Source organism: Carassius carassius, chromosome 43 (genome assembly GCF_963082965.1).
Source record: "Carassius carassius chromosome 43, fCarCar2.1, whole genome shotgun sequence".
NCBI lineage: Eukaryota > Metazoa > Chordata > Actinopteri > Cypriniformes > Cyprinidae > Carassius > Carassius carassius.
Window position 1 is genome coordinate 20,362,845 of NC_081797.1, and position 25,060 is coordinate 20,387,904.

A 25,060-nucleotide genomic window follows, 5' to 3' on the forward strand; every position below is an offset into this window, starting at 1 on the left:
TGTGTGTGTATGGGCGTGGTCACTGATCACTGATCAGCGATGATCAGCAGTGCCAGCTGGTTTCAATTGTTTGTTCCTATATAAGTTCAGTAACTGGTGTTTCATGTTGTCAGATCGTTGTTTCTCCCCGGTGTGCTCCCGTGCTGTTCCTGTGTTCTCTGTTCCTGCATAGTCTTCCTGTCTTCGTCGTTCGTTCCTGGATCGTCACTCAACACTGGATTACAGCTTCGTCACTAGGATTACTCACTCACTGGGATTCAAGGGATCATCACTGGACCGAGCACCACCACCTGTGTCACAGTGTCTGGGTTGTGTTCCCTGGGTTTCCAATAGGTGTCCTCCTTTCCCACGGTGTCTGTCACCTTATCACTTCCTGTTCCCTTATTTGGTCACCTTCCTCTTTGTTGAGTAATTGATTGTTCCCCACCTGTCTCCTGTTCCCTCATTATCCTTCTGTGTATTTATACCCGGTCTGTCTGAGTATGTGTCACGGAGTCCTTGTTTCATGTCCTATGGTTATTCATTTCCGTGGCTTCTTGCCTTGCCTTGCCTTGCCTTGCCTTACCTTGTCTTCGTGTCTTGTTTATGTTGGATTTGGATATTCTGGTTTTGACCCTGCCTGGACTGTTTACCCCTTTGGATTACCCTTTAAATAAATGACTTACCTGCAATTGGTTCTATCTCCGTGCCTCATTGGATCCCCGCCGTGACAGAACGACTCCGTCACACTAGGAACCAGCGGTATGTCATTTTTCCGTTCCCCAGCCAAGATGGCGGAGCGGCGAACCAAGTACCTTCGGTTGATCGCCCTCCGCCAAGAGGGCAATGAAGTGGGTGCCCTGGCTCAGGTGTTCTGGTCCCTGGCCGAGGGCATGGGCTACAACGATGCGGCCCTCAAGGACTATTTTAATGGCGGGCTGGATGATCCAGTGTCTCTAACTGCGCCATCTCCTCCTGAGACACTGGATCATCCAGCCCGATGAGGAATTCTGGGAATTCGTGTGCTACCTGCAGCATCTGCTTCGGTGGGATGCCCCAGCCACTTCTGTCTCTTCCAGCGGGGTGGTCGTCAGCCCAGCACCACTGCCCAGGATGGCAACCAGCCAAGCGCCACAGCACAAGATGGCCGCTAACCCAGCGCCAATGCCCAAATTGGCCACCGTTCCAGCGCCACAGCCCAAGATGGCCGCCAGCCCAGCGCCAATGCCCAAATTGGCTACCGGTTCAGCTCCACAACCCAAGATGGCCGTCAGCCTAGCGCCACAGCACCAGATGGCCGTCAGTCCAGCGCCACAGCACAAGATGGCTGTCAGTCCAGCGCCACTGCACAAGATGGCCGCTAATCCAGCGCCAATGCCCAAATTGGCCACTGGTCCAGCGCCACAGTACAAGATGGCCGCCAGTCCAGCGCCACAACCCCAGATGGCCGCCAGCCCAGCACCACAGTACAGGATGAGAGTCTCAGCTGACCCTCCGGAGTCGATTCAGGTGCCAGTTGACCCTCCAGAGTTGAGTCAGGTGCCTGTGAACTCCCCAGAGTCGAGTCAGGTGCCTGTGAACTCCCCAGAGTCGAGTCAGGTGCCTGTGAACTCCCCAGAGTCGAGTCAGGTGCCTGTGAACTCTCCAGAGTCGAGTCAGGTGCCAGGGAACTCTCCAGAGTCGAGTCAGGTGCCGGGGAACTCTCCAGAGTCGAGTCAGGTGCCGGGGAACTCTCCAGAGTCGAGTCAGGTGCCAGGGAACTCTCCAGAGTCAGGGCTAATCACCGATGACCATCCAGAGTCAGGGCTAGTCACCGATGACCATCCAGAGTCAGGGCTAGTCACCGATGACATTCCAGAGTCAGGGCTAGTCACCGATGACCCTCCAGAGTCAGGGCTAGTCACCGATGACCTTCCAGAGTCAGGGCTAGTCACCGATGACCTTCCAGAGTCAGAGTTAGTCACCGATGACCTTCCAGAGTCAGGGCTAGTCACCGATGACCTTCCAGAGTCAGGGCTAGTCATTGATGACCTTTCAGAGTCAGGGCTAGTCACCGATGACCTTCCAGAGTCAGGGCTAGTCATTGATGACCCTCCAGAGTCGAGTCGGGTTCCAGATGACCCTCCAGAGTCAAGTCTAGTCACTGTTAACCCTCCAGAGTCAGGGCTAGTCACCGCTGATCCTCCAGAGTCAGGGCTAGTCACCGTTGACCTTTCAGAGTCAAGTCAAGTCACCGTTGATCTTTCAGAGTCAAGTCAAGTCACCGGTGATTTTCAAGGACTGAGTCTGGTCACCGGTGATCTTCAAGGACTGAGTCAAGTCACCGGTGATCTTCAAGGACTGAGTCAAGTCACCGGTGATCTTCAAGGACTGAGTCAAGTCACCGGTGATCTTCAAGGACTGAGTCAAGTCACCGGTGATCTTCATGAACTAGTCATTGATGACCCTCCAGAGTCGAGTCGGGTTCCAGATGACCCTCCAGAGTCAAGTCTAGTCACTGTTAACCCTCCAGAGTCAGGGCTAGTCACCGCTGATCCTCCAGAGTCAGGGCTAGTCACCGTTGACCTTTCAGAGTCAAGTCAAGTCACCGTTGATCTTTCAGAGTCAAGTCAAGTCACCGGTGATCTTCAAGGACTGAGTCTGGTCACCGGTGATCTTCAAGGACTGAGTCAAGTCACCGGTGATCTTCAAGGACTGAGTCAAGTCACCGGTGATCTTCAAGGACTGAGTCAAGTCACCGGTGATCTTCATGAGCAAAGGCAAGTCACCATTGATCTTCATGAGCAGTGTCAGGCCAGCACCATTGATCTTCATGAGCAGTGTCAGGCCAGCACCAATCTTCTGGAATCCAGTAAGGACACCAGGGGATTACCAGAGTTTCGTCATCCCGTTGGTCCAGCCGCACGGAGGTCTACTCCGCCTTGGGGGGCTCTAGGCCTGACCACATGGCTGTGGTGGTCTTCTGCTCCGCCCTGGGGGCCTTCCGCCCTGACCACACGGTTGTGGGGGTCTTCCGCTCCATCCTGGAGGACTCTGACTTCGTCCACAAGGACGTGGTGGTCTTCGGCTCCGCCCTGGGGGGCTTCCGTCCTGACCACACGGTTGTGGTGGTCTTCTGCTCCGCCTTGGGGGCCTCTCGTCCTGACCACATGGCTGTGGTGGTTTTCTGCTCCGCCCTGGGGGACTTCCGCCCTGACCACACTGTTGTGGTGGTCTTCTGCTCCGCCCTGGGGGGCTCTCGCCCTGACTACACGGTTGTGGTGGTCTTCTGCCCCGCCCTGGAGGACTCTGGTTTTGACCACAAGGACGTGGTGGTCTTCCGCTCCGCCCTGGAGGACTCTGGCGTCGACCACAAGGATGTGGTGGTCTTCTGCCCCGCCCTGGGGGGCTTCATGTTGTTGTTTTTGCTTTTTGTTTTTGTGTTCACTCCTGTCCCTGTTCCTTTCTGTTAGTCTGGCCCTCCGTCCCTCCCCCTGAACCTCCTCCGGTCCTCCTCCCTCCTGGTCTCCCTGTTTTGTGTTTTCAATTCTGGTGCCTGTTCCCCATGTTTTTCTTTTCTGGCCCTCCGTCTCTCCCCCTGAGCCTCCACCTGTCCGCCTCCCTCCTGGTCTCTGTTTTGTGTCTGTCGTGGAGCGTCTGGGAGCCGCTCCGTAGAGGGGGGGGTACTGTCACAGTGTCTGGGTTGTGTTCCCTGGGTTTCCACTAGGTGTCCTCCTTTCCCACGGTGTCTGTCACCTTATCACTTCCTGTTCCCTTATTTGGTCACCTTCCTCTTTGTTGAGTAATTGATTGTTCCCCACCTGTCTCCTGTTCCCTCATTATCCTTCTGTGTATTTATACCCGGTCTGTCTGAGTCTGTGTTACGGAGTCCTTGTTTCATGTCCTATGATTATTCATGTCCGTCGCTTCTTGCCTTGCCTTGCCTTGCCTTGCCTTACCTTGTCTTCGTGTCTTCGTGTCTTGTTTATGTTGGATTTGGATATTCTGGTTTTGACCCTGCCTGGACTGTTTACCCCTTTGGATTACCCTTTAAATAAATGACTTACCTGCAATTGGTTCCCTCTCCTGTGTTTCCTGTAACACCGATCGTGACAACCTGTTGTCCACCGAAGTCCCTGCGTCATCTGTCCATCAGCCTTGTGTCCGCCAGCCTGTGTCTCCTGTGATCTTGCTCATTTTCCTGACCTTACATGTAATCAAATTACTGAATACTGATTACTCCTTTTGCAAGTAATCCTGTACAGTTCTGATTACTTTATTTCAAAAGTAATTATTTATTAGTTACACTACTAGTTACGTTACTTTTTTCTCTGTGAAATTTATGAAATCCCAGCATACACACTCCCCATAAATATATATATTTTTTTTAATTACAGCATCAACATTCACAGAACACTGTTATTTTTAACTAAATCAAGAGGCTGCTGCGTGCATGGTTTGGCAGAATGCAAGCAAAGAGTTCTGCATTTATAATCTCTAAAACACATCTCAGTTCAACGCAATCTTACAAATCTCTGTTATAACACAATAAATATATGCATAATATTTTATATTAGTTGCTTTTGTCACATCCCTGAAGACTAACTTTTTTCTGATTCAAGTGAAACTAAATGGAAGTAAGCTGATTATAGTCAGCCTTCTCTAGCTATTTTTTTATTAATAGCCTGCTTATTTTAGTTAAGTGCCTGAATTGTAAATATGTGTTTAATAAATTATTTGATTTAGTGCATTTGTATTTAGTTTTGTTGTTGTATTAGTGAGGGTGCTCTAGTCTTAATGCACATTTTCACAGATTTTGTCCCGTCTATTGCTATGGTTATCACTATGTAAATCATAGCTTCTTCGAGAGTGAATCTGTCACGGTTGGTAAACCATGATCTCAGGGTTTTGCACTATGTGGGTGAAGTCTGATCGTTAAGCGTCAGCACTGATTGGTTTGTGGGCGTCTCCGCTAATTGTCATCAGCAACAGCTGTCACTCATTACTCATCCCTATATATTGGCTTGTCTAGCGTCTTGTGTTTGTGAGAGCGTTGTTTCATGTACTTCGTCTGATGTTTGCTTTCTTGTGTGTTTCTGCGTTGGATGTCCGTGTCTCCCCGGAACCCCCTCCACTCTTCGCACATCACAAACAGCAACACCACTTACCTTCGGCTCGCTTCCCCGCAGTTCCTGTGTCACCCTCTCCTGCTGCCAACTCATCTCCGCCATCTGGATCCTTCACTCACCTGCACCATCCTGGACCGTGTATTTCCTTCAGCGTCATCTTTGTCTCTTGTTTATGTCCTGTATCATTTATCTCATTAAACATTGTTAACTCGCACTTGCTTCCTGCCACTCCTTTCACCCCGACGTTACAGAATCCTGCATAAATATGCAGACGTCATTCACGAGACTTTGCAATTTGTGTGTGGTCAATAAAAAAAGTTATAGATTTCATTACTAGAATTAATAGGCTTATGAGATTATAGACTAGAAAGCTTGCAAAGAGTGCCCATAAACTCTAAAAACTGTCACTCTTTGTTTAGTGAGTGTATACACAATGTATTATAACATACATAATGCCGCAAATCTCCACATATAATGGTCGTCCACATTTGCAGTTTTCAGGGCATTTGGAAAAGTCCCACTAAGGTGTTCACCACTTCTAAGAGATCTGCTTCCAAACAGTTTCTTCATGCAAACTAAACAAGTGTGTGAATACAAATGTTTTCAGTACCAGCTACCTCTTCTGCCTCTTGATGCAGTCTTTTTGTACAAGTACAAGCAGTCATATCAAATCAGTAATGTACTGAAACTCTTTGTACATATGAAGACGCAAAAGATGCAAAAGCCTCTAAGTTCCAGCATTTTTAGCAGGTTCCTATGATTGCATTCTGTTATTTTACTTTAATGGCAATGAAAAGGGCCTGTCCATTAAAGTGAAATCACTGAACCTAAACAAAGAAATGCTAATTTTTTTAGTATTATAGTTATTGTTGTTGGTGTGAACAGCCTTAGGTGATCTAATTTGGCCAAAATAACTGAAGATCTGATGTGTCACATAACAAGTTAAACTAGCCTTTCCAAACTTGCTTTTAGACAGATGTGTCCAATAAAAATCAACATGGAAAGAAAGGCAGACTGAGGTGTGGACAGATATCATGTACTGTTAGAACGGGAAGAGACGGTGCAAATTTGGAAATTCTAATAAAGAATACAATGGACTTGTCATCAACTTCATGATAAAAACACTGAGTTTCTGCACAAGCATGCTTGTACAATGTCATATGAATATGCTGAAATTGTATGAATTATTACTACTTTGATGTAGCAAAGGTTTTGTACTTATCAGGTCTTGGGGTTTGTAAAACAGTTCAACAAACCTCAAATGCGGTGCAAAATGTAACTACAATAAAGTTCTGTCAAGGTGCTCAGACAAACACAGATGTACCATTGGAAATGTTTGCCTTTGTAGCTTTTGGTCTTCACAGTAAAAGCACAAGATGGTCAAATTCATCCCTCTCCACAAACAAGACGGGTTTGACAAAAGTTTGACAGGCCTTCTTTTGGTCTTCCCTTTCACCTGAAATAAAGAAAAAAGAAAATGTTGTTGTTGTGTTAATACATACATGTTGAGACAGAGAACCTATCAATGAACAAAATATTCGAAAGGAAGGACTATAAGGAAGATTATTAACACATAAAGTAAGGATAAATTAATTAAAGTAAATCAGTTATAACTAAATGTCGAGAGAGAGAGGGTAATGGCTTCATAAAAAAGCTGCTGAACACTAAACGTTGTTGTAGAAGCTGGAGATTTACAAGTGCTGGTCATATAATTAAAATATCATCAAAAAGTTGATTTATTTCACTAATTCCATTCAAAAAGTCAAACTTGTATATTATATTCATTCATTACACACAGACTGATATATTTCACATTTTCATTTCTTTTAATTTTGATGATTACAATGACAACTAAGGGAAATCCCAAATTCAGTATCTTAGAAAATTTCAATATTACTTAAGACCAATACAAAGAAAGGATTTTTGGAAATCTTCGCCAACTAAAAAGTATAAAAATGAAAAGTATGAGCATGTACAGCACGCAATCCTAAGATTTGGGCTCCTTTTGGCTGAATTACTGCAGCAATGCGGCGTGGCATGGAGTCGATCAGTCTGTGGCACTGCTCAGGTGTATGAAAGCCCAGGTTTCTCTGATAGTGGCCTTCAGCTCTTCTGCATTCTTGGGTCTGGCATATCGCATCTTCCTCTTCACAATACCCCATAGATTTTCTATGGGGTTAAGGTCAGGCGAGTTTGCTGGCCAATTAAGAACAGGGTACTGGTAGCTTTGGCACTGTGTGCAGTTGCCAAGTCCTGTTGGAAAATTAAATCTGCATCTCTATAAAGTTGGTCAGCAGCAGGAAGCATGAAGTGCTCTAAAACTTCCTGGTATAGGGCTGCGTTGACCTTGGACCTCAGAAAATTCAGTGGACCAACACCAGCAGATGACATGGCACCGCAAACCATCACTGACTGTGGAAACTTCACACTGGACCTCAAGCAACGTGGATTGTGTGCCTCTCCTCTCTTCCTCCAGACTCTGAGACCCTGATTTCCAAAGGAAATGCAAAATTTACTTTAATCAGAGAACATAACTTTGGACCACTCAGCAGCCGTCTTGTTTTTAGCCCAGGCGAGGCGCTTCTGACGCTGTCTGTTGTTCAAGAATGGCTTGACACAAGGAATGCGTCAGCTGAAACCCATGTCTTGCATATGTCTGTGCGTAGTGGTTCTTGAAGTACTGACTCCAGCTGCAGTCCACTCTTTGTGAATCTCCCACACATTTTTGAATGGGTTTTGTTTCACAATCCTCTCCAGGGTGCGGTTATCTCTCTTGCTTGGACACAGAGCTCTGTGAACAGACAGCCTCTTTTGAAATGACCTTTTGTGTCTTGCCCTCCTTGTGCAAGGTGTCAATGGTCGTCTTTTGGACAGCTGTCAAGTCAGCAGTCTTACCCATGATTGTGTAGCCTACAGAACTATAATGAGAGACCATTTAAAGGCTTTGCAGGTGTTTTGAGTTAATTAGCTGCTTAGAGTGTGGCACCGGGTGTCTTCAATATTGAAAGTTTTCACAATATTCTAATTTTCTGAGATACTGAATTTGGGATTTTCCTTAGATGTCAGTTATAATCATTAAAATTAAAAGAAACAAACATTTGAAATATATCAGTCTGTGTGTAATGAATGAATATAATATACAAGTTTCACTTTTTGAATGGAATTAGTGAAATAAATAAACTTTTTGATGATATTTTAATTATATGACCAGCACCTGTATGTGATCCAAAGAAACTGCAAGACAAAAAACCCCCCCAAAAAACAATGAATTACAATTACATTACAAAAAAGGTATTAAAGGCAAGGCAAGTGATGGTTAGGTATGTTTTGAAGCTGGGACTCTGTTTTGAGCTGGTTCTAAGCTGGTCATGTGCTGGTCCTAAACTGGTCTGAACATCTTAATACCAGCACATGACATCTAAGGACCAGCATACCAGCAAATCCAGCATGCTGGTTTTTCAACAGGTTGGTCAGACTGAATGATCTGAATGTCAAACAGGCTGAATGGGACAAGTCAAGTATCGATTTGAAACACTTCATTCATTTATAAACACGGGACGTCATGTCTTGAAGTCATATAAAGTCTATATCATTTAGCAATAAATTATTTTGAACAGCTGGAATAGTTTAAAATACAAACCGTTTAAAATGCAAATAGCATGCTAATTTATGGAATGCTCGTATAGGTCGTATTTGAGGGTAGTGACAAACAACCTATATGGACATATGGGTTGGAGGACTTGTTGGATTTAATTGGTATAAATAAGTGTGGATCTTTCCCTGGTGGCATAGTTATCTTTAGTTTGTCTTGTTTTTCCTACTGCCTTATGCCACATTTGGGAGAATAATCAAGACAGACTGTGTTCATCTCCAGCTTCAGTCTGAAGGGAAACTTGGTTTATATCCCATATCTTTGTGAAAATATTATCATGGTCACTGTAGAAGAGATGATGCCTGACAATCAGAGAACTAATGTCAACCTAACACATTAACCATGTTTGACCTTTACTTCTCTGCTAACAACAATCTTATTATCTCATTACAAATGCTGATGTAAATATAAGACAACCATAAAATTGCATTTGTTCTAGTTTTTGAAAGCAGACTGCTAAAGATGAAGTTTTGGATAGGATACCAATGCCTTATGTTTCAAAAACTTTGCTGATCTATTCCAAAAGAACAGCAGCTTCATTCCAGACATTGTGTCTTAAACCACCATGTGAATCCTACCTAATGTATGTGTCATGTTACATTAATTGATTGATCGATCGATCGTTTGTTCTATTCAAATCCTATGCAGTGCTGTCGACGATTTCCAGACGAAGCGTGTTGATGGGCGCAGTCTCGCTCTCCTCTGGTCAACATGTGCGCGCCGCGCTTTTCTGACAGAAATGCTCATATAAGGAGTTCCACCATCGTCTACGTCATTAGATCCACGATCGAAAAAAAAAAACTTGTACCAACACGGAAGTAAGATTTTCAGCACAGAAATTATCTGTAATTCGTCCAAATTATTATTTTTTTTACTTTGGCCATGTTTAGGATGAGAATCCTTCTCTTTAACACTGTGAACAACTCTGAATACACAAAACACCATTGTACCCCCCCCCCCTTAAGAAATCTGATGTCACTTTTTCACAATTTCAGTTTTTAAAGAAATGCCAGATATTTAATAAGATATGTCTATAAGCGTACATTTAAATGATAATATATAATTTTAAATACAATTAAATTATAAATAAAATATGTGTGAAAAATAATTTTATAGAGTATATGAATAACAAATAAGCTGAAACAACAAAACACACATTGTTGAAATTGTCTGTCTGATTACAATAGCTCATATTCAACACAAAATATTTGAGCTTCTAATGGTTTGTAGAGCATAAACGTGACTGGATTAATTTATCTGTGGTCTGAGACTGACAGCTGTCTGTTTTGTGTATGAAGACCATTTACATACAGAGACACTTTGCATGAGAGTGTTTATAGAGCTGTGAGTTTAACACTTCATGACTGAGAGCAGAACAGAACACAATCTTCATCATCACACAAGACACAACAACAACAATGAACAACATCATCATCCTCATCTGTACATTACTCTGCTGTATACAAGGTACATAATGAGAGCTTGGATAAAGCAGTACAATCAAAGAAGTTAAGCTACCATATACTGCATATTATAATATGTAAAAAAAAATTATTTGTCTTGATGTAATTATATGAATAATATAAATTTCTCTCTCACGCTCCAGCGGACAGATCACAGTTACTCAAACTCCTGCAGTTCAAACAACTGAACTAGGAAAGACTGTGGTGATGAGATGCACCGCCAGCACTCCTTTAACAGGCTGCAGCTCACCATGTCTGTCCTGGTACTTACAGAAACCTGGAGAAGCTCCTAAACTCATGATTTATAGAATAAACAAACTAGTGCCAGGAACTGCATCTAGATACAGTGGTAGTGGATCTGGCAGTGATTTCTCTCTGACCATCAGAGGAGTCCAGACTGAAGATACAGGAGATTATTACTGTATGAGTAGACACTCTATCAGTGGTAGCTTGGTGTTCACACAGTGATAAAGAGTCGTACAAAAACCTCCGTCAGTCAGAGTCACAGTGACTGCACTGATACAGCTGAGGGACACTGCAGCTGCTGATGAGAGGATCACAAACAAGTAGCAAGCTTTAATTTTAATCAATCATGTTATTAATTATTGAACTAAATATTTGAGGTAGATATAATCAAGAAGGATGTAACATATGGTCAAAGTTACAATACTGATCATTAATCTTAAAAGCTACTGCTATTTTTATGATTCTTTCTTTCTTTCTTTTCAGATGAGAAAGAATTGATCAGGCATACAATGACCTTCCATGAATAATTCTTCATTGCTCAGTGTTGTGACCCAGAGGAAGAAAAGTTTATTCTCAGTGAAGATCCAAAATACAAAGTACCCTGCTGAAAAAAAAAACAAAAAACTAAACTAAAAACACCATTACAGAAATTATAATGGTTTCCATTACAAAACCATTACAAACCATCAGCAATTAACCATTGCCAAATGGTTTCCATTACATAGTGTTTTTTAGGCATACAGTATTCCATAAGGATTAATTGGTTTGTATACGTTTCCAGTACAAATTTGTATTGGCCAAGATTTGCACATAATGGTTTCCATCACAGTTTTGTATTGGTTCTGATGGTTCCATTAAAAGTTTTTATTGGTCTTTATTACCACATATTTAATGGTTTCCGTCACAGTTTTGTACTGGTTCTGATGGTTCCATTACAAGTTTGTATTGGTCTTTATTTGCACATATTTAATCAACACAGTCTCACTCCCTACTCGTTAAATGTCTGACGCATGGTCAAGGGACCCTGGCGTCACTTTTTAACACCTTTGCCGTTATTTTTCGTCGTGCAGGTTAGTCCGATAGACTTCTATAGAACTCAACAGTGTTGAAACTCCTTCTGCTTTCTCGGACAAATAAGGATTTTTCACACTCTGCTGCTCTGTGTTTCACGGAAACCTGGCTGAATGACGCCATACCGGACAGCGCGCTCCATCTGCCGGGCTTTCAGCTGTTTAGAGTGGATCGCGACGCAGAATCAACGGGGAAATCTCGCGGCGGCGGGACATGCTTTTACATCAATGAACGGTGGTGTACAGATGTAACTGTGTTAAAGAAGATGTGCTGTCCTGATCTAGAAATGCAGTTTGTCAACTGCAAGCCGTTCTATTCGCCGCGGGAGTTTCACTCGATCATTCTGGTTAGTGTTTACATCCCTCCGCAAGCGCAAGTAAGTCTGGCTTTACAGAAACTCGCTGAGCACATCACAGAGATAGAACAACAACACCCGGACTCTGTTTTAATCATTCTCGGGGACTTTAATAAAGCCAGTCTCTCCCGTGAACTGCCAAAATACAGACAGCATGTTACCTGTCCCACCAGAGACAGTAATATATTGGATCACTGTTACACCTCAATAAAGGATGCATATCACTCTGTTCCACGAGCAGCTTTGGGACGTTCTGATCACCTTCTGGTTCATCTTATACCGACCTAAAGGCAGAAACTAAAATCAGCTAAACCTGTATTAAGGACTGTAAAAAGATGGACTAATGAAGCAGAGCAGGATTTACAATCTTGTTTTGACCTCACTGATTGGAGTGTTTTTGAAGCTGCTACCACCGATCTGGACGAACTCACAGAGACCGTAACATCATATATCAGTTTCTGTGAGGATATATGCATTCCTACCAAGACTCAACTAAATTACAACAATGACAAACCGTGGTTCACTGCAAAACTCAGACAGCTCCGTCAGGCCAAAGAAGATGCTTACAGGAAGGGGGACAATGTCTTGTATAAACAGGCTAAATACACACTGGAAAAGGAGATCAGAGTGGCAAAGAGGAATTATTCTGAAAAAATAAGGACTCAGTTCACTTCGAACGACTCAGCATCAGTGTGGAAAAGTCTAAAGAAGATCACCAATTACAAGACACCACCCCCCAGCACCGTGGAAAATCAACGACTGGCAGACGATCTGAACGAGTTTTACAGCAGGTTTGAAAGAACACCCATCACCTGCCCTGAACACCTCTCCACACAACCGTTCACACCAATAACAACTCCTGCAACCCATCCTGATCACCTCTCCAATCAAGCACTCTCACCATTCACAACTCCTGCAACCAACCCTGAATGCCTCTCCAAACAACTGTTCACACCACTCACAACTCCTGCAACCCACCCTGAACACCTCTCCAATCAAGCACTCTCACCATTCACACCTCCTGCATCCCCCCTCTCCCCCACACCTGCAATACAGATCAGCGAGGATGCGGTGCGCCAGGTCTTCCGGAAGCAGAAAAGGAAAAAAGCACCAGGCCCAGATTGTGTTACACCAGCCTGTCTGAAATCCTGTGCTGACCAGCTGGCCCCCATCTTCACAAAGATCTTCAACAGATCGCTGGAGCTGTGCGAAGTTCCTTCATGCTTCAAACGCTCCTCCATCATCCCCATCCCAAAGAAACCCAAAATTACAGGACTAAATGACTACAGGCCTGTGGCTTTAACATCCGTAGTCATGAAGTCATTTGAAAAACTGGTGCTGGCCCACCTGAAGGACATCACTGGACCCTTGCTAGATCCTCTTCAGTTTGCCTACAGAGCAAACAGGTCTGTGGACGATGCAGTAAACATTGGACTGCATTATGTTCTGCAACACCTAGACAGACCGGGGACCTATGTGAGGATCCTGTTTGTGGACTTCAGCTCGGCTTTTAACACGATCATGCCAAACCTCCTCCTGCCCAAACTAACTCAGCTCTCCGTGCCCACCTCCGTCTGTCAGTGGATCAACAGCTTCCTGACAGACAGGCAGCAGCTAGTGAGGCTGGGAAAATACACATTCAGCACCCGTACAATCAGCACCGGAGCTCCCCAGGGCTGCGTTCTCTCCCCACTGCTCTTCTCCCTGTACACTAATGATTGCACATCTAAGGACCCCTCTGTCAAGCTCCTGAAGTTTGCAGATGACACCACACTCATCGGCCTCATTCAGGACGGTGACGAGTCTGCTTACAGACAGGAGGTTAAAGAGCTGGCTGTCTGGTGCACTCTCAACAACCTGGAGCTTAACACGCTCAAAAAAGTGGAGATGACTGTGGACTTCAGGAGAAACCCCCCTGCACTCCCCCCACTCACCATCATGAACAGCACTGTGACTGCAGTGGAGTCATTCAGGTTCCTGGGCACCACTATCTCTCAGGACCTGAAGTGGGACATTCACATTGACTCCATTGTGAAAAAGGCCCAGCAGAGGTTGTACTTCCTTCGCCAGCTGAGGAAGTTTAACCTGCCACAGGATCTGCTGAAACAGTTCTACTCCACCATCATCGAATCCATCCTCTGCACTTCAGTAACTGTCTGGTTCAGCTCAGCTTCTAAATCTGACCTCAGAAGACTACAGAGGGTAGTCCGGACTGCTGAGCGAATCATCGGTTCAACTCTCCCATCTATTCAAGAACTGTACTTATCCAGAGTGAGCAAAAGGGCTGTTAAAATCACTCTGGACCCCTCACATCCCGCACACTCCCTCTTTGAACTGTTGCCATCTGGTCGACGCTACAGAGCAATGAGCACCAGAACGACCAGACACAGGAATAGTTTCTTCCCTCAGGCAATCCATCTTATGAACAGCTGATACACACTGAACACACTGAACACACTACACTTTATATTTATATACACATACACTTAATTTATCTAACACACATACTTAGTATACACTTACATTTTGCACATAATATACATGTACATACATAACTGGTCCGTGTATCTTTTGGTCATTTGATTTTCTATTTAAAAATAAATAAAGATAAATGAGAAACGGTTTGATTTTCGTTTTTTCGTTTTGTTTAAGAAACGCAAAACGAAAATGTAGCTGGATTTTTCGTATTTTTGTTTGTGGGTAAAAAATGAGATTATGCTTTAATATTTGTTTGAATGTGTGGGCGGCGCTGAAACGCCCCTTTCATCCCTTCTGTACTGCACCGACAAGAGGCAACCGCAAGCTCAGTTCATTTTCACCAGGAGAGAAGCGGCAGACAGCAGAGCATATTAATCCCGCGGATTCTTTGCTAGTGGTGCTAGTGGTGCTTGGAGGAGGCTAGATGGAGGCTTGTGGGTAATGTAGTTTAAAACTTTTTATTGACAAAATGAAATAAATAATATATTTAATGGAAAACTGCATATCTAAATATTGCCATTGTGTAAACCTTTATGATATAATTGAAAGACAGAGTGAAATTTGGTATTTTACAGTGAGCAATATTTAAAATGCCTTCATGCCCCATTTCCATTTATTCCTGAAAACTGTGCCCAACATTATTTTATCAGCATAGCATAAGTAATAATTCTGCCGATTTTCGCTTTGATTCGTTAATTTGACTCTGATTTACAACCATTTGAAATGTACAGTTTTTGGCTCTTCCGGCGGGTGCTACTGGGCCCCTGGGGGTAGAAGGGCAGTAAAACCTGGGGTGGTGTAAGCGCAGTGGATAAGACAAATGCCTTTGGTGTGAGAGACCCGGGTTCGAATCCACTGTGAGACACCAATGTGTCCCTGAGCAAGACACTTAACCCCTAGTTTCTCCAGAGGCGTGTGACCTCTGACATATATAGCAATTGCAAGTCGCTTTGGATAAAAGCGTCAGCTAAATGAATTAATGTAATGTAATTTAAAACCAACATGAATGTATTCTCCTTATCATGGACAACAAACTGAGTTGAATCAAATTTATATCTGACAGTTTTCACAGTCCACCCTTTTCTATTCTTACATCATGGCTAGTATAGCTTTTGACAGGACACTGTGAGGCCATCTGATGAAACATGGGAAGATTAGATAGAAATGATTGAATAATAAAACTAAAAGATTATTTATTTGATTTTTGAAGTAAACAGCAATAAATAAAATGGATGAACCTGCAACAAATTGCAGTTATCTATTCCCAGCTGTTAAGCAGTAATCAAGGACAATGTATACACATTGTGATACTTCACTATTACACAAGCACAAATTCATGCAGTACTAATACTATATATATATATATATATATATATATATATATATATATATATATATATATATATATATATATATATATATATAAGAATACTTTATATATAAACTAATTAGCAAAGGTCAGTGTAAAAATTTCCTCCTGACCCCCTTATCTTGCTCCTCAGGTGCATCAGTAATGTGCATGCTCTTGGCTTGAATGCAGTACAAGATCCAAGCTGATCATTCCTGCTACATTCTCAGTTATCCCTCAAGTGTTTGTAACAATAAAGACCATGGCACCATCTTTTAATGCAAAATAATTCATCTAGTAACTCCCTATATTAAAAAGACATATTTGTTACTAAATGAAATAATGTAAATTGGTGTTTATATCAACTAAACCACTTTTATGACACTTGTTTGCTTTTATTTAAGAAAAAAATGGTTTTTAAAAATTTAAGATTAAAAATGTTCCATTCACACTTTGTTAACATGCTATAATTGTAATAGCTGTATCAAAAAAAAAAAGAAAAAAAAAGAAAGAAACACAAAAAAAAACTTTAATTAATAATCAAGGCTGACATGAACAGTCTTGTGAGAGATCATCATAAAGTGCTGTATAACAGTGATAGCATACATCCTTGAATGCTACTCCTTCAGTCATTTTCCAATGACTGGAGCTCTCAGCCAGGAGGTTGTGTCATCAGATGGTTACCAACTATCATTGAGTGTTTCGACCCTTAACCATAACACTCTCCTGTTGGCGGGTCAGCAGTGGTGGCCAGCCACTACTCACTTCCTCCTGGCTGCCAGCTCGACTCCTCCCTCCTATTCCAAATCCAACAGGAGGCTCTCTCTGCTGCCTCCCGAGTCTTCGTGCCGCCTTTTTTCTGTCTGATCCTCTCAGTCCAACAGCTGTCAACAGTTTTTAGACTGATTGGGCTGGGAACCCCCTGCATCCCACCTCAACAGGGTACAGCCATGTACAGCATACAACACGTTTTGCACCAGCTCCCTGCAAAGTTCAGATTTCCTTTCAAATGCCTCTTCACACCCCTCTTCCCATGGTACTGTAAGCTCAACCAGGATGATCTTATTTCCTGTGTGGGAGAAAAGGACTGCATCTGGTCTCAAGGTAGTGTGGACGAAGTCAGGAAACTGAAGTCTTTTCTTTAGGTCAACCCTAAGCTCCCATGCTTGGGCAGACTGCAGAATACTTGCACTGATCTTACTGGACCCTGATAGCTTTGAACCCTCCTTTACAAAAGCTATTACAAGGGGCACCTTGATCTTATTTTGAAATTTCCTGGTTCTCTCCTGCTCCAAAATATCAGCAAGGACGGTTAAAACTTTGTCATGGCACCATCTGTATCTGCCCTGAGCAAGCGCTGTGCTGCAACCTGTCAAGACATGGGCCATTGCTCCTTTCTGCCCACAGAGCTTGCACAGTGGGTCATCTCTCAGCCCCCATCTGTGGAGGTTCACAGGGGAAGGAAGGGTGTCATAAATGGCCCTCAGTAGAAACGATATTCGGTATGGCTCCAGCCTCCAGAGATCATTCCATGACACTTTCCGCTTGGAGAGATCCCACCGAGTCCAGGCACCCTGGGATCCAAGTTCCACTGCCTTTGCCCTTCTTCGCTCATCCTCTAGATCCCTTACATCTGCCTGGATCATGGCTTTTCTTTCCACCAAGTTGGCTTTCCCCCACGTATGTAAGTGGGACATGCCTTGGGACAGGCCTTGCCGTCTTACACAGGGTACTCCAATGATGTCTTAACACAGCATTACTTCAACACAGACATACCAGAGGACTTCTGTCTTTGTTTGGGCACAAGATGGCCGTCTTCATTCCTCATCATGAGCAAATAATTTCCTTGATCTTCCTCTTCTCATCTGTGAAACAAGATAATCTCTACTTACTCTGTGTGCAATTAATATTGCTCCTTAAACATATAATCACATTTATTTAAAGTAAGATTCAGACCAGAGCATTTGATGAGTAAATGTTGATTCAAAAATATTCTAAACAAATGTACCTGGGAAGAGCTGATCATAGCAAGATTCGCTGAGACTCAGTAATAGCTCTTTTAGTTTTTAGGAAGGTTTGTGAGGGTTGGCTCCTAAAAGAGCTGTTGAGCTCGATATTGTAGACCTGAAAAAGAAGAACAGTGTTATTTGTGTAGCTGCACTGGGTTGTACATAATAATTAACTCAAATGATATAGGGAATTTCAGTAATTAATCAGGAATATGATTAATATATATATCATATTACAGTTGCATTAAAATTATTGAAGATGAAAAATAGGTCAATTGTATATATTAATAACTCATCACAAGGCACTGTAATTTACTCATTAATAATTCAATATTCTATTCTTCATATCAATTATTGTGATATCTTTTACTAGAAATTAATGTAAATCAAACGTGGTTCGTCCAGCAAACGGCCGTAAGATTTGTTTTATTAATTCTCAGTAACGCTATCACTTCTTATAATTCCAGGACGAATAGTTTCTGGCCATGAAACCATTCTCCTGTCCTTATAAAATTTATATTACTTAAAAGTAACAGATGAGCTTTGTAGCTAAAATCAGCATTTCATTGACTTCGTAACATGAGCAACTTAGAGAGACAATCTGGAGTATATGGAATTTAATATTTGAACTAATAATACATCAACTACGATTTATACAGAGTAAAATACGCGTACGACAATATATACAGTAAACTTTGTACAAGACATAACGCAATCCAAATGAGGGAGAGGGAGAGAAAGAGAATGAGAGAAAAGGCATGATAAATGAGAGAAAAGGCGTGATCACAATCACGCCCTCAGTTATGTAAACCAACAGACAGTAACCCTTGAAAGACAACCTAGAAATCAAATTATAGACAACTTAAACAGCATTTAAAATTTAGCAGCATTTCCATAATGATACTTGCAAGTGTCTCTGTGTGTGCTGGAGCAGCGTGGGCGTGTAGCGTGCGTCAATCTGGGCTTGTCCTCTCTGTGTCCGGGCTGCTGCGGAATCGCGCGATATTTGAAAGTTCAAAGAAAGCAATGTTTCAGACTTCGTCTTCCTCGTGGGTAGAGGCGAATAAGTGAATAAACTTAGTAAAGAAAATAAACAAAACAACGAAAACGAAAGCTTCCGAAGGAGTCATGAGAATGGCTGTCCTCTCAGCCCCTGTGCTGAGGGGGAAGGCGATAGGAGCGCGGCCTAAGGCCGCGCAGAGGGACGAGAAGAGCGCGATCAGAGAAGAGAGAGAAGAGCGAAGAGCGAAGAGCGAAGAGCGAAGAGCGAAGAGAGAGAGCTGGACCTTCCGGGGTCAGCTCTTATGGCTTGAAATGGTTCACGCCTCTGTTCGCGTGAACAACCAATGAACTTCCGCGATCTGAAGCGGGAAAAGGTTCCTTTGTCTCTGTGGAAACACCCACCCTAATAAATTAGGGTTTATCAGATTTCAACAGTGATATCCTAGCACGTTCATAATTCCAGATTAATACATTTTTCATTAATTTGCTTTAGATAAATGAGTTAGTCAAAGCATGACAATTACACAGACACCAAAAGTGACATCTATAAATGGTCAAAGCATGAAATTACATTCAAATGCAGAATTACACACATATAAAATTTGATTACCACATGATAAAATTGCAGATACTCCAATTTGATATGGGGAGACATCTAAGCACAAAAAGCGATACATTTTATACACTTAAAAGGGTGCTTTTCCCTTTCCTTATAGAAATTCCAGCGAGAGCTGGCTTCCCTGTTTCTCCCAGATTCAGTCGTAAAGTTTACGACTCTGAAGGAGTTGGGTTACAGCTCATGATTCTATTTGAGAAAGTTAAAATGAGGAGAAACCTTTCCTATTTACAAGTCATACTTATAATCCTCACATCACAGGATTAACCATTTTTATGCAATACACAAACCTATTCAAAATACACATTATTAAGGATTTACATGATGAGTGTAAGATAAAACATTTGTGGGTGTGTGTGTGTAAGTTGAAAGGAGAGTTAATTTCTCCTTTGAGGCTGCTCACGTGACTTTGGAATGTCTCATCCTGTGTCGTAAATAATTTAAAACCAGCCAGGGTGGCGCCAGGCCAGGCATTTAGCTTATAAAATTGGGTTTATATGCTTGGATTCAAAATCTACAAACTTTGGGGTTTGCATTGTTTTAGATTCAACGAACCGTGATTCATTAGTTCAGAACCCATGAATCGATGACCTGCATATCAGTTACATCCCCCCTTTCCGTCGGATGAAGTCCCTGTGTGGACATCATCGGACGGTAATCATCAGGATGGGCAGATGACAGGTGAATCATGCTGGTCGTGTAGCAGGTGGATCATGATGTCAGGTGGTTCATGATGGCAGGTGGTTCCTGGAGCTGAGGATTCAGCTTGATGAGGTTCGGTGGTGTCTTTGACTTGGCACCCCCTTTCCGGGGATTCCATCGGAGACCTCCAGCCACGGCTGTTGTGAGTTTGGCTGTAGAGGTTTGCATCTCCTTGAGTCTCCTGTATAGGATGAAGGTCACGCCAAGGGTCAGGGCGGGACCAATGACAGTGGAGATGCGCCGTACAGTGTCGGCAGCAGTCCGGGCTCGGACCGCAGATGACGGGTTCAGAAAGGGCTGTCGAGACAGTGCTTGGAGGGCTGTGTCGACGGGAGTAATGTCAATGTGTTGGGTGGCACCTTTCAGTACTTGAATCCACATGCTCTGGTTAAGCAGGTTGACATGGGTGGCCGTGTCATGCTGGTCATAGGTCAGTGTAGCTGTGCGCACAGGAGTGTTGACGAGCCATCTGTCACCTACAATCTCTGCTTGCGTTTCTGTGACTTGTGTACGAGGCTTGGCTTCGGCAGGGCAGCGTGTGTCGCTGACCAGGGGTTGCAACCCGCAGATTCCCTCAGCGTTGTGTCTGAGGAAGGGTTTGCTAAGGCAGAGATAATGAATGTCTTTGGTCAAAGTACACATGTACAGGTTTGGGGCCAGGAACAGCTGTGTGTCGCTGTCGTGGTAGGCCACCACATCTGGAATGTGTGTCTTGGTGTGGGTGTTGCTTTCCCACAACCTGACACTGACAATGTCTTTAGGTCTGTAGACTTGGCTTGACTCGCTGATGTGTTGGTTCAGGAGCACATTCACTTCTCTCTGTTTGGGGTTGACGTGCAGTAGGATGGTGCTATCCAGAGAGTTGGCCAGGTGTATTTGTAGCAGGTCAGTTGGCGTGGTGATGGCGTAAGCCAGCACAGTTAGCACAAGGCTTAAGGGTATCATGTATGTTGTTAGGCTGTCATTGGAGGAGGTAACCTCCCACAGCATGTCTGTTGTTAGCGCTGTAAGCAGCTGAGTCTGGGTAAAGTCATTCTGGAAGACAGTAAACAGCGGTTTCGTGGAGTTTACGGTCTGGTTTGCTGCATTGACACTGGACATACCAATGTTAAACGTTCTGGCGGCAGCAGCGGCTCTGAGCAAAGCTCCCGGGAACTGTTTGGAGCGGTGGTGGTGTCCATTTAACTCCATTTGTGTAATAGTCACTTTCTCATGTTGGCTGAGCATGTGTTTGACATCGGCCTCAGTGTGAGTGAGGGAGTCCTCTCTCCATCGGACACCTGTCCAGCTGTATTGGGTTACGGTGCTGGGGTAGTGTGCTCTGTCGTGGGTGATCAGGAGTCTCAGTGGTTCTCTCGGTGGCAGCTGTCCTCTCTTTGGCTGACAGCACAGCACGGCAAACGACACAGCAGCATCCTGGTACAGATAACAGGGAGAGAGAGAGAGAAGGGGGAGGAAGAAACAAGTGAGGGCTGTCTTTGGTTGGACAGGGCAGTCTCTTTGCTTCGTGGGCGGCGACTGGGTTTAGCTCGCCCTGGCTCATGTTTTGCCACATTTTGCTGCTGGCATGATGCTTGCTTCAGTGTTTTGTCAGTGGCTCTGGTGCTGCGTGGTGCAGCACATGATGCGTTATGGAAATATATTGGCTTTATCCCCCTTTTGCTCCGTAGCATTACAAGCCCTGGCATTGTGATGTCAGACGGTGCACAAACCACAATGTTTTTCTGTGCACGCAGCATGTCCTTTGTATCATGCAGTGGTCTGGGACGTTGGTTGTCGGTGACTATAGACTGGTTGCCAGGGTGGATGGAGGGGTCTGAGAGGTGGTAAAGCAAAGTCATTATGTGGGTTTCAGAAGCCAGCATGTCCGCTATGTTGGTCTTTGTAGACAACGGAGCCAGCGTAAGCGTTTCTGAGGTAGGCAGTTTAGCTAGTAAAGTTCTTATGCTGTGTGTAATCAGTTCAACCCTGAATGTGGGTGGGTGGGTTGGGAGTGACCACAGCCTGTTGTTTAGTGTGCCAGTTTTGGCAAGAGTGTCAGTTTGATCTTTTAAGTCCTTGTCTAGACTTGGTAGCTTCGGGTGTCCTTTTACCTTCTTCCAGTACACAGTCACATTGTGTGTTTTTGTGATGTCATCACATTGCTGGAACATGTGTTGGTGTTTGACTGGCTTGTTGTTTGCAGTTTTGAAACCATTCTGTTTACAGCATGGAAGATGGCACACGAAACTGAGTCTAGTATAGTTAGAGTCTGTACAGGCTTTGTTCAAACAGATGTTGAATTCAGCTGGTGAGTTGGCATAGTCGAACAGACACCTGTTGAAGGTGAACTGTCGGTTGCCAAGTGTGAATGCCAGTTTGTGTTGGTTTTCCGGGTGCACCGGAATGGTCCAGAATCCAGAGGCCACATCCAGTGTAGGGAGGATTGTGGCTCCTCTGATTCGGGGCATTTCTTGTTCCAGCTGGGTCTTGTGCCATCGTGACAGCGGCACCTGTTGATTCCTGTAGTCACTGGTGGGTTGCCACTCGCCGTTAGTTTTGAGGACGGGCCAGATGAGGGCTGAGTAGGTGCTGTTGCATGGATGGATGACACCTTTCTCCAGCATAGATTCGATGATCTCCTGCCCTGGTTTGTGTGAGGCGATGGAAATCTTGTACTGTTTGACAGAAGTGGGAGGAGCATCAGGGTGCGTAGGTATGCGCACCGTGTGTAGGTTGGTAAGACCACAGTTTAGAAAGTCTTTGGCACAGGATTCTTTGAGCTTATAAAGAATTTGTCTGAGTCTTTGGCGATCTGTAGCGCTCTGAAGTGCATGAGCGTCTTGTAGAATTTGCTGCACTTGAGATTGACAACCTGTGTAAGGCTCCTCCGTCGGTGTGTCATCAGTCAGTTTGGTATTGAGAGTTGTAGCAGCTTCATCAGTCTCACTAACGTTCTGGTGGGAGACTGTGTATACTGCGAGGTGTTGGTCATCTGTCAGATCCATTCTGCATACCTGGTCTTTGCTCACCGACATGACAGATGTGATGGTGACAAATTTGAAGGGTGCAGTGAACAATGTGTTGTTTGTACTCCCTTCGGGTATCAGTGCAGGTGGAATGGGCTCAATGACAGGTAGTACAAGTTCAAAGTCATTAAAGTCATGGCTCACTAGCCATCCCAGCCCGTAGGCCTTGGGAATGTTAATGTCAGTTGCCGTGCAGTTGTTGCACAGGATGTAGGCTATACAAGATGACACTTCAGTGATGGGTGTGGCTTCAAGTGTGAGTCCGAGTTCCACACATTCTCGCACTTGAGCAAAGTCTTTTAGCTGTTTGAAGTTCAGAAAAGGATCAAAGTGGTCTAGCAGGTCTTTGTCGATGAGAAATGCATGAGTGTTCATTGGTGAGACATACATGGGATGTCCTAGACTCATCAGACTGATTGTCAGGTGAATGAAAACAACCTGTTTAAACCGGATGTCATTCTGGTTGTACTACTGTACATTCAGTTCACAAGTTTGAGGTGTAAGAGTTTGATCTTGTCTCTTAGCTTCAAATTGGAGTCTTTTGAAAAGGTGAGATGAGATCACCGTAAGGTTTAATCCTGTGTCGATCAGGTCTTCCATGTTCACTCCTTTTCGGCTCACCCCCTTTTCGACAAGGCTGCCCAGGAATGTTGGCATCAGGGCAGGTGTGACGATCGATGGGTGGTGAGGACCGGTCTTGTGTAGCTCGCTGCGAAGGCAGGTAGTCAAAACAGCATTTTCTGGTACCTTGTGTTTGTGGTACCTGGTGTGAGGACCTGTGCTGTCTTGTTCAGGGTGTGCAGCTGTCAGCTTTGGAGCTTGGGTGATGCTGTCACCTTGTGATGTGACAGTTAGCTCTGCGGTCTGTGGATGACGAGCAGTGTTCTGGGTGCTTGGTTCATGCAGATGGCAGTTAGACAGGGTGTTGGTTTCAGTTCTTATGCTTAGACATAAGAGGTCTGGTTCATCTTCCTTGTCTTCCTTGTGAGTTTTCATGTAAAGAAGCTCTTTCAGCACCCTCAGGATCTCTGCTGTCTCAGACGTGGCTGCACTGTGTTTTTCTGACGTGGGCTCAGGATTGAGCTTACCAGTGTCATGTCGAGAGTGGTTCCACTGCCGGCTGTCGGGGCTTTGTGTTCTGGACGGTGGGGATCGGCTCTTTTTGGGTCGCCGGTCCCAGAGTCGCTCGCTCTGGTGCGTTGGATGAGCACCACCACGATTGTGTTGCCCTCTGCTGGCTTGGAACGGTATTGACTCTCTGTAACAATGTCTGTGACTGTGGTATTGTACGGCGCCATCTAGGGTTAACTCAAAGCAGTGCTCAGAGACAGAGACTTTGGGGTTTTTCACAGTCTTTTCACAAATAGTCTTTTGCTTGGTGCAAGCTTTGTGGGCTAAGTTCCGTAACTCTTGTGTAGTCATGTTACGCAGACATGCTGGGACTGGCATGTAGGTTTCGGAGGAACAGAGTTTTTAAGTTGACATCTTGTTCCATACCTGGTTCGTTGCATGCTCCGAAGTAGGCTCTTCGTAGCTGACTACAGAAAGTCTGTGGGTTTTCAAGTCGGCCCTGTTTGAGGTCCATAGCAATAAGGAGCCCATGGTCTGAGTCTGGATCAGAGAATTCAAGAATCAAAGTCTGTAGCAGTTGCTGGTTGTACACTTTGACAGTCTCTGGTTGACGATCCAGAAAACAATGCACATCATGGCTGGACGTGATTTTTAACAGGTACAATGCGTGCACATCTGTCACGTTGATGACAGTTTGCAAGTGAAAGTCAATGTCTTGTAAAGAAGCATGAACGTCATGTCCTCCTGCAGGATCTGGATTGCATGTAGGGATGTTTCTGGTTAGCTTGTCAAGTTCTCTGTGAGCCGTGCAGGGTTTAATGGCATGCGTTCTCTGGAAGGGTTCTCCCTCCTCCGTTGTTGACAGGTGTTCTGGTAAGCTGGCTGGTGATTTCTTGAGCCGTGAGCTTACACCCCCTTTTTCAGCTCTGGGTTCTGGGTTCTTGGCTGAAAG

At 44.2% G+C, this 25,060-nt stretch overlaps 1 protein-coding gene and 1 gene segment (V, D, J or C); one reads left to right on the forward strand and one right to left on the reverse strand.

The window, feature by feature from the left end:
- Positions 1-25,060, forward strand: part of LOC132125477 (Ig kappa chain V-III region PC 2485/PC 4039-like) — a 370,198-nt gene that overhangs the window by 258,194 nt on the left and 86,944 nt on the right.
- The window catches only part of LOC132125468 (uncharacterized), a 1,183,551-nt gene continuing 1,179,475 nt past the window's right edge, over positions 20,985-25,060 (reverse strand). The window contains exon 2 of the mRNA XM_059536910.1: positions 20,985-23,025. Coding sequence (XP_059392893.1) covers positions 21,373-23,016 — 1,644 coding nt within the window. The 5' untranslated portion in view covers positions 23,017-23,025 and the 3' untranslated portion in view covers positions 20,985-21,372. The remainder of the gene's footprint in view (positions 23,026-25,060) is intronic.